Raw genomic sequence first — 10,170 nt, forward strand, 5'->3', positions numbered from 1 at the left:
ACTGATAAAAGTGATGTAGAAAAAAAAAAACTGAACAGTTCCCAATTCAGGGAATACACTTGGTTGGATTCTAACCTAGGCTCCTAGTGATGTAGGGTGGAGCGCCACTGACTGACCGAGCTGCTACCAATATACACAGTTATTGAACTAGTCTGTACTTTTTGTTGCAAGAAAATCTAAAGAGGAATTGTTGATTTCCACAGCTGTATGATTATTATCCTTTCCTCGGATCACTCCTTGGCCTACATAAGAAACTAATGCAGAACATACAAGATCTGAGGAGTTTTATTTCCAAATGGTCGATGAATCGACGATTGGATTTCAATGCAAATAACATCACAGGATACATCGATGCATATCTTCTGAAGCAGGAACAGGTGCGTTAATGGTGCATATGTTGCCCTCATTTTCCATTATTATCAAAAAGGGTGTGATATCAATTATTCTGGGAACATCTGAGGATTTTACAATCTACTTAGTACACGGTTGGTTTTAGGTGACGTGGGACCCTGTGGCCGAAAGTAAAAGTGAGATGGTAAATGCTGAACTATTTATACCAACAACACAATCATATTCAGTCAGCACAGAAGTTCTTGTGCTGAGAGCAGAGCAGAGGCACCGATGTTTGGGCACTGCTAGGGTTCAATTTTGGGATTTTAAAATGCACCACAGGTTTAGGCAACATAAGTTCTACCAATCAAAACTGTCCTGGCAGTATAAAAAGTGCGTGTGAGGTCAATGTCACAAATGTTAATGACCTACAGGGCAGAATAGGGAGGCAATTGTTAGTGTTTCTAGAGCGCCCCCGCAGTGGCGTACTCGGTACCGGGTCATTCGGTTCTCAGGAGGATGTCACGGTGGCTGACCTGGTATATGGCCGTGGGACGTCAGAGTTAAAGGGAAAGGTCTTTCAAGGGATATGTTTGTGACGCCACCTGTGGTATTTGGTCAGAATGACCGATGCTGCTTTAAAGGGAACCTGTTCGAATCTCGGCTTCAGGAAAATGGCCGCCGCGATATCCATCTGCGCACGCGCGGCACCCCGCGGCCATTTTCCTGAAACCCCGGGAAGCAGGAGACTCCATCTGCGCACGCGCGGCCTCAGGAAGATGGCCGCGCCCACCGAGAAACCACTGAATAGCGGCGAGCGCGCTCTTTTTCTACAGCTGCGCAGTGCATTCGGCACTTGCGCATGCGAGAAGCACTACGCCACCAAAGGGAACATAAGCAATATGTGGAGGAAGAAACAGCGCTGTGACCACGCCCATCCGACCTGACCAGCCTGATTGACAGGCGAAAAAGGCCACTTTTGTAAGGTATTTCGGCAGCATAGGTAGGGAATCGGGGGACAAAAAATACCCTATTGTAATGCACAGCTCAGGCCCTATTTAACGGTATTTTTATATCCTACTGAAAAAATGGGGTGACAGGTTCCCTTTAAGGGGTCCGCTGGGGTGATGTTATGGCAGCTAAATAGTATACTTTCCCACAGGTGAAGTGTGTACCCAGGGCTTCCTGGTGTGTAGATAGTGGATGGTGTGTGGCGCAGTGAAGAACGAGGACACAAGGTGGCAGTCTCTTTACCTTTTACTGAAGGCTTCAGCATCTACAGTCCAGAGCACAGATCACAGGGCTGGCAGAGTCCGGCCGGTTTGGAGGCAAATCCAGAGTCCCCTTGTCCAGGTAGAAATCAGTAGCCTTCCTCTAGCGCCTTGGTGTCCTAGTACCTTACTGCTAAGCCTCTCATAAGGTCCTCACAGATGTTGTAGATGTTATTGATGTTATCTCTCTCTCTCTGTGTCCCCCAGATGGATAGGACAAACTCGTATGACCGGTGGCGTGAGGCTTTTTTTTACAGGGACTCTATCATGCCCTGGCCTCTTGTGGGTGCCACCTTGCCTCCTGGATATAGGGTGGATCAGTAACTTGCAATTAGCTGTCCTGCCGGTCTCTGGAGCAAGGCATAAAGGACTGTTGCTCCCTCGGTTTTCTGGCTACCGGGATCCTGCGCCTCAGAAGGAGGCAGCCTGTGTTGGGCAGAACTCCTTCTGGTATCCACTCCTTTGCTATGACTTCTTCTCCTTCTCTACAATACAGTTCTCTTGTTGTGTCCTTTCTTAGGAACTGCCACACTAAAGGCAGGCGCAGCTCTGTGTCCCTCTGTCTCAGCCTCTGGCAGGCCCCCACCCCTGTCAGGGACCAACTACCTGAGCAAAGCTCAGCCAGCAACTGCCTAACTTCCTCTCCAGGCCACCAGTTTTACCTAAGTGTGAAGAGTGCCCTAATAAATAGGAGCATAGCTCCCTCTGGTGGACTGGAGTATGAAATGTGTTGTTTGTTTGTGTTACCTGGATTCGGTTGTCCTTCTTTGCCTCCAAACGTAACATCACTATCGCCTAGAGGGAAATGACATTACTGCAACGACCAGGACCCTGGGGCACTGCATTTTTCCTCAGTGTGTCTTATAAATCCAATCCAAGACCAATGTCTTCTCTTATTGGACTTGTTCACTTTTCCCATCTTTTTCATCTGGCTTAGACCGCTATGAAGACTTCTTCCAGCCACAATTTGAATCTGCAGAGTTATGTTCACTGACATTTTGCATCCTTGATCTGTATCCGTGCCCTTAGGTCCAAAAGTCACTTACCCTGCGTAACTATTAGGCAGCTTTGGAGAGGGAGTTGCCCAGGACTCCCTTCCCTCATGCCAGCCCTTTAGTCAGTAATTGTACTCGTATCACTGCCTTTGCATATAGTACCACTAGGAAATCTAATGGTTCTCCCATTACGGTTCCTCTAGAGATGGCTTTCTTGCACAGGCACTAACCTCCCAATACCAAATGATGTGGGTTTAACTGGGGCTGGGCCCTTCTATGTGAACCACCACATAGCCACTACATGGCAAATCTGTTTACTTGGTATTTTTATTTTGGTATTTTAATATTATCAAAAGTTATTACTGGAATCATGCGAATCATTTAATCAAAATTGAGTTTTTACATACACTCATCATTTGAAAACATTTAAGAGATATAACTTTGTTGACACAGTTCCGAAAGCACATGTGTCAAATGTAACCGACAGAATGAGTATATTTGGCCCACAGTGCTGGGCGAGTCTCCTGCCGACATTGCACTTTCAACTAGATCTGCATCTTAGATGTTGATACAGTTGAAAGCAATGATGGAGGAGGGAGCATCAGCTGACGCTCTCCCATGATTGCCACTGCGCGTCTGACATCTCAGCGCAGCGGGCGCAATTATGTCATTGCAATGCGCCCTCTGTATCGATATATGCAGAGGATCTGATTACACCATGAAGAGACCTGAGCAGTGTTGGGAACGGGCAAAAGTGAGTACTGTTGAGGAATTCACTGTGGGTGCATTATACTGTGTTTGGGGGGACTATTGTTTGCATCGCACTTTATTATTCAAGGTTTTTTATAATTTGTTATCAGAAATTTAAATTAGGCCATTGAGCCATATGTTTTTTCTGAGAACACATCTCTGAAGACCTTCAGTTTATCCCGACAGACCTTTCAGGCAAGCGGAGCATATTTGTAACGTTTTTAGACATTTCTTGAGACAATTGGGGCTCCATTTAACAACCTCCTTCTGATACTAATCAATAACAGGATTGTGAATCTGCAACCATGGAAGCCTCAGTACAACCCAGCAGGTAAATCATCCAACACAAAACAGGAGATGGATTAAGAGTGAAGTGCTGCCACTTGGAGAGTGAAATCCACCTTTACCCTCTTGACAAAATTCCGGGCTAAAGGTGTTCTGTCAAGGGTGAATATTTGAATGGGCCTTTCTAAACTGATTGTCCTTAACTCTAAATTGAAAACCAATGTCAAATCAATAAAGCAAGCAGCAGACCCAAAGTCAATGAACACCAATATTGATAACACCTGGTTCTCAAAAGATAACACTGTATTTATCAATACTTTACCAGAGTAAGATTTTGTCTATGTGTTTTTTTCACAACATGAAGACTGTCAACGCTAACCTCCAATGGATCCACCTTCGGCAAATGGACCTGCTGCAGGTAAGTATAACGGATAGCCTACTGCTCAACACATCTCTCACAGATTCTACAGTCCATTTGTATGGCCTTGGTCATGGCCTTTTCCAGAGAACAAGGGGCTTCATGAAGAACCAGAGTCCTTAAACGTTTCGGAAAAGCCCTTTGAGGAATTGGCTCTTGAGAGCTGCATAATTCCACAGAACTTCAGTGGACCACTGCTGGAAATTAGTACAGTAGTCCTCAACTGTGCAACCTCCCTGTGCCGAGTTCATGATCTTAGTCATATATCAGACCTAAACTGTCAAAAAAAGGCATCAACAGAGAACTGTTCTGGGGCTTGAGGGGACAATGAAAATGCCCTGTTCTGAGGACACCTTCTCAGTAGGGACTTAGTTATTCCCACTCCTCCCCTGATGACCGGATGCACATGGTAAAAAATAACTGACAGCTTTCCCTAAATGCCCTGGTCTTTCTCTCCTGAAAATTAATCAAAGAGGGTTATTACAGGTTCGAGAGAGATCAACTGTGCATCAGAGGGTACTGATGTCACAGCCTATGCCGTCAGTGGATGGCTGTAAGTGGTCTTCAACAAATTAATTATGTCATCCTACAATTGGCATTGTGATGATTTTGGAAATTAAGAATACCAGGAGGATAGTAGATCAGAACAGAAGGTGTTAAAAAGACGGATGGCTAGAACAAGGTCAGACAATGAAAGATTTACAAACAGAACTCAAGGCACAGAGAGGCAAACCACACTTAGCTGAACCTACTGTACGTCAGGCAGAGGTCTGGCAGTAACAGCCCAGTAAAGTAGCCTGGCAATCACCTGGCACTCTGAACACCTGGAAAAAGCCTGCGCCTCCCAGTCTCAGATTGGACGGTTGAGCTGTCAATCAACACAGTGACAGCTCAGCACGCCCCTGTACCAGATTGGGCACTGAGCTGTCAATCAAAGTACTGACATCTTCAGCATGTCCCTGTATAAGATTGGATGGCTGAGCTGTCAATAACTGCATCCCAGACACACTGAGGGGTGCAACCGTAACATTTCCTTAATTCTTCCCATTCAGGAAGCTATAGTCATGAGAACATTACTGTGACAAACTTACATACATGCTAGCCACCTTAGGGAGAGACCCAAGTTGGGCTAAATGTAGCGGGACGAAAGAGACCGAAAAGCCCTCTACTTAAAGGAAATACATAGTGGATGCTTTCCTGAAACGGAAAGTACTTGCAAGCAGCATAATACAAAGGATAGCAGGTTTACCCAGAATCCTTTGCAGTAGGCGGAGCTATGCAAATCATCTCTTTCCACCCCAGTCTAATCCACAGCGCTTGGAATCGCCAAGCGTGCAATGCTGCGGATTAGTTTCTAAATTTACACAGCCAACCAACAGGAATTGGTTGGCTGTGTAAATTTAGAAACTAATCCGCAGCATTGCACGCTTGGCGATTCCAAGCGCTGTGGATTAGACTGGGGTGGAAAGAGATGATTTGCATAGCTCCGCCTACTGCAAAGGATTCTGGGTAAACCTGCTATCCTTTGTATTATGCTGCTTGCAAGTACTTTCCGTTTCAGGAAAGCATCCACTATGTGACAAACTTAGTATTTCAGGCAAAAAAAATGTTAAGAAAAAGGGGACGGTGAGTACCAAATAAGAAAAAGAATCAGATGATAATTACCTGGGAACAAGCTGATTATAGTAACATGGGGAATATTCATGTTATGTAATTTTAGGAAGCAACGAAAGCTCAGACATATTTTAATGAAGAAAATCTACTTGCTTCTGTCCTGGATCTCTTCAGTGCTGGAACTGAAACTACATCTACAACAATCCAGTGGGGAATTTTATTGATGATGAAGTATCCAGAAATTCAAAGTAATTCTTGATATATTTTTAAAAGTTTTTATATATAAGACTAAATGAACAGCTACAATCTCTATAGACCACCAAATCACCATTTTCTGAAGGCTACCACTTTCCCCAGATTTTCTGTTATTTATTCACTTTTGCATCATATTCTATTTACTGTATAATGGCCGTCTTTTTGATGACCGCCCCTGTAGAAGTCAATTTTTAATTGCAATTTTACTATAATTGTATGAACAAATTATCAATTATGTTGAAGTAATTCTAGTATATAAAATCAAATAGAAACCGCGCTCGAGGAGAGACAAAGAAACAACACGGGACAAATAAAATAAAATGACCCCAAGGATAAATGTCCAAAAGAGCAACAGTACTACTCCCACTAGTGGAATAGTAATAATAGTAAAATAGTACTGTTGCTCTTTTGGACATTTATCCTTGGGGTCATTTTATTTTATTTGTCCCGTGTTGTTTCTTTGTCTCTCCTCGAGCGCGGTTTCTATTTGATTTTATTAAGTTTTATGTACACGGGTGGGCACTACCCTGTTTGATTCCAGCAGCTGAGGAGGACTGGTCTTCAGGGTGAGCGCCAGTGTTATCCCAGTATCTTAAATTCTAGTGTATATTTTTGCATTTATTGCATGTTTTATATTTTCTAATGTTCTATGCTGACACCCAACCTAGACCGGGACATGTGATTTTTGGCAGAATGTGACATTTAGATTGCACCTAAAATATATTTTTTCATAGCCAATAAAATCCAAGTTTTAGTCTCTTCAAGTTTTAGAACTTTGTTATATGAAGGAGTATACCGGGAATTCTTGATGTAATCTCCAGCAGTCCAATAGAGAATGAATGGAGGCGCAGTGCCCATGCTTGATCTCAACTCTATTTAAAGATAACCTGTCATGTTCTCAAACACTATTAACATGCAGATATAGGGTTAATCCGCAGGTTAAAAACATTCCAAAGCTGCCCGGCTGCTGCATTGAAAGCTCAACTACTGCGAGGAAATTTAATTTATTCCTCTCTGCAGCCTCTGGCTTTCAGTCATAGTGGCGCAGCAGACACGGCTTCAGTCAAAGGTCAGTACATAGTGAGCATCAGCTGTAACCATGCCCTAGCACTGACTGACCATACAAATCATAACAAAAGCCTATAATATATTAATTAAATACATTGGCATTGTTGTGCAAGTACAAAAGGTAATAAAATAATAAAATATGTTCTCTTTTGCTTTATAGAGAAGGTACAGGAGGAAATTAAAACACATATCAAACCTGGACAGCTGCCGACAGTTGAAGATCGGAAGAAAATGCCTTATACTGATGCAGTAATACATGAAATACAAAGGTTTGGCAATATTCTCCCATTGAACGGTTCGCACTCAACTCCAACTGATGTCTATTTGCGGGGTTACCTGATCCCAAAAGTGAGTTTATGTAAAAAAAAGTCCTTATGCTCAAGTACTGTAAGCATTTACCTATTAGTAAAAGGGACTGCTATGGGGTTCACAGCCATCCAAATTATCTCACAATTTTTAAATTTATATAATAAAAAAAATATATTTGCTGATTTATTGTTCACAGGGCATAGAGGTTATTCCATTCCTGACATCAGTTCTCTATGACAAAACTCAATGGAAAACTCCCTATGATTTCAATCCTAATCACTTCTTAGATGAAAATGGAAAATTCGTCCGACCTGATGCATTTATGCCATTCTCAGTAGGTAAGCAATGAGGAGCATTAAGATGAAAAGTAATAATAATAATCTTTATTTTTATATAGCGCTAACATATTCCGCAGCGCTTTACAGTTTGCACACATTATCATCGCTGTCCCCGTTGGGGCTCACAATCTAGATTCCCTATCAGTATGTCTTTGGAATGTGGGAGGAAACCAGAGAACCCGGAGAAAACCCACTCAAACATGGAGAGAACATACAAACTCTTTGCAGATTTTGTCGTGGGTGGGATTAGGACCCAGGACCCCAGCGCTGCAAGGCTGCAGTGCTAACCACTGCGCCACCGTGCTGCCCTATAATAAAATCATTTTACATGTCACTTAACTGACAAAACACTACCCAACAGAATGACTATATTTTAACAAGGAATAATTTGTATGTTTACTAAATCTCATATTTTATCTTCCAGAAAGTTTAAAACTGCGCTAAGGGCTTAGTAAGATGCTCAGTATATGTATGAGCACTTTATTTTTTTTTTGTAACATAGCCTAGCGTAATAATAATAATTGTATTTATTCAATGCCAACATATTATACAGCACTTTACAAAAAGGCTATGTGCCCACAATCTGGAACTATCAGCACTTTGGAATCAGCCTATGTTCACTGCGTCCTAAGCGCTGCCTTTTATTGAACGCAGGTAAATCCTCATGCGGACTTAGCGCATTCAATATATTATATTAATTTAATTTTTCTTGTGGAGACATCTTGAAGACGTTCCCCATGTCAGTGTCCATGGATGATGCGCAGGCGTACATGCATGTATAGTATAAGCTTGGGCTGGTCTAGATGCGAAACATCCTGAAGCCATGAAAAAGAACCATTCAGTTAACAATTCTTTCCAGGGGGGTCTGGGAAAGTTTTGTGACTTTCTTGAGGTCTCCTTTTTTTTCTAGGACCCTCGCAGTCATTTAGAGAGATTTGAAAAGTATACATTATTTCCAATTTATTTAATTACTACAAGTGTTAGACCAGAGTCACACTACCTTACAATATGGCCGACTGTCATGCGCTAAGACATTGCATAGTACTCAGCCCAGTGTTACTCTATGGGGTAGCTCACATCTGCGATTATTTTCTCATACCAAATCGGCATGCGAGAACAAGTCTATGAGTGCCAGTGACACAATTCACAGCACTCGTTAAATGCCGACGCCTGCAGCGGAGGAGATGGAGAAATTAATTCTTCTACCTCCTCCACACCTGTGCTTCGATCCTCTCTGTGCAAGGGGATCCAAGCACAGTAGCATGACACTCGGCTCCTGCTTGCAGCAGAGCAGGAGCAGAGGTTCCTTAGCATATCGCATCTGATGATCTCGCATCCGATGCCATACGCTAGTGTGACTCCGGCCTTAGAGTCAATATCTACTTTCAACATCACGTTGTTAACTCACTACTCCCATTTCTACAGGAAGAAGAGCTTGTGCTGGGGAAAGCTTGGCCAAGATGGAACTTTTCCTGTTTTTTACTGGACTTCTTCAAGCATTTACTTTCTATCCTCCTCCAGGAGTTTCCAGAGAAGACCTCAGTCTCAAGCCTGGCGTTGGACTCACATTAGTGCCCACACCATACATGACTTGTGCGAAGCCAAACTATTAGTTTGGTTTAAAAAACAGAGACAACACAGAGACTGATATTTTTTTGTTTGATTATATTTTAATATATTTAATTTTCTATTTTTTAAAAATCTCATTTTCAAATCTCTTTACTTGAAAGCTGTGGAATAAATCTTGCAATTGCCTCCAATTATCTTAACTGAACTTTAAGCTAAAGGAATTTTTTTTAGTTTTTAGTAAATTCTGATAGGGTTTTTTTGATTGGTGGAGACCCGTATACACATTACGTTAAAGTTGAACAAACATCTAATGTGTATAGGGACCCCCAGACTTTTCTCGAACTAATGAAGTCAGGAGAAAGGAAGTTGAGTCATTATCAAGGTAAATGCTGTAAGCCTTTCCCCACTTTTGCCATTAAACATTTACAAATCAAAAGTTCATACAGTATATTTTGGGATGTCAGCAGAGAAAGTTATTAGTCGATTGAGTGACTTTTTTAGGCTTATTGGCACTTTTAGATCACTAATCAGGGTCTTTGGGCCATTCCCCATCACCTTCACTGATAACAATGCAATTATTCAGAAGAGGGAAGTCCTGAAAACCTGAAAATGGTCATTGCACCCAATGGCATAAGACATAAGACAGAGGAAAGTACTTTAGGGGGCTTCCAGCAATAGTGAATGACTGTAATTGCTGCTGTTATTATTGTGCACACATACAGGGAAATAATGTACTGGTATATAGATATGTGTCTCTGCATTTCAGAATATTATTGCCTGTAAAAAAATAAAAATACCATTAAGATCTATAGCTACAGAAAATTCTCTTAGGCTAGGTTCACATTGTATTAATGGGTTAACGCTAGCGGACTCCGTTACATGGCGAAATTGTCGCAATTAACACCATGCAACGGATCCGTTAGCGCACCCATTGACGGCAATGTGCTAACGGATCTCTAGCGCATCGC

General features: G+C 42.2%; 1 protein-coding gene across 2 annotated transcripts in view; it reads left to right on the forward strand.

Annotated features, from left to right (window-relative positions):
- Positions 1-9,634, forward strand: part of LOC138645178 (cytochrome P450 2K1-like) — a 44,560-nt gene extending 34,926 nt beyond the window's left edge. The window contains exons 4-8 of one of the 2 annotated variants that reach the window (XM_069734278.1): positions 204-377; positions 5,770-5,911; positions 7,147-7,334; positions 7,492-7,633; positions 9,059-9,634. In XM_069734278.1, coding sequence (XP_069590379.1) covers positions 204-377; positions 5,770-5,911; positions 7,147-7,334; positions 7,492-7,633; positions 9,059-9,246 — 834 coding nt within the window. In that variant the 3' untranslated portion in view covers positions 9,247-9,634. The remainder of the gene's footprint in view (positions 1-203; positions 378-5,769; positions 5,912-7,146; positions 7,335-7,491; positions 7,634-9,058) is intronic. The other variant, XM_069734279.1, reaches the window with a different exon arrangement.
- The last annotated feature ends 536 nt before the right edge of the window (positions 9,635-10,170 follow it).

This window comes from Ranitomeya imitator, chromosome 7, assembly GCF_032444005.1.
Source record: "Ranitomeya imitator isolate aRanImi1 chromosome 7, aRanImi1.pri, whole genome shotgun sequence".
Lineage (NCBI taxonomy): Eukaryota > Metazoa > Chordata > Amphibia > Anura > Dendrobatidae > Ranitomeya > Ranitomeya imitator.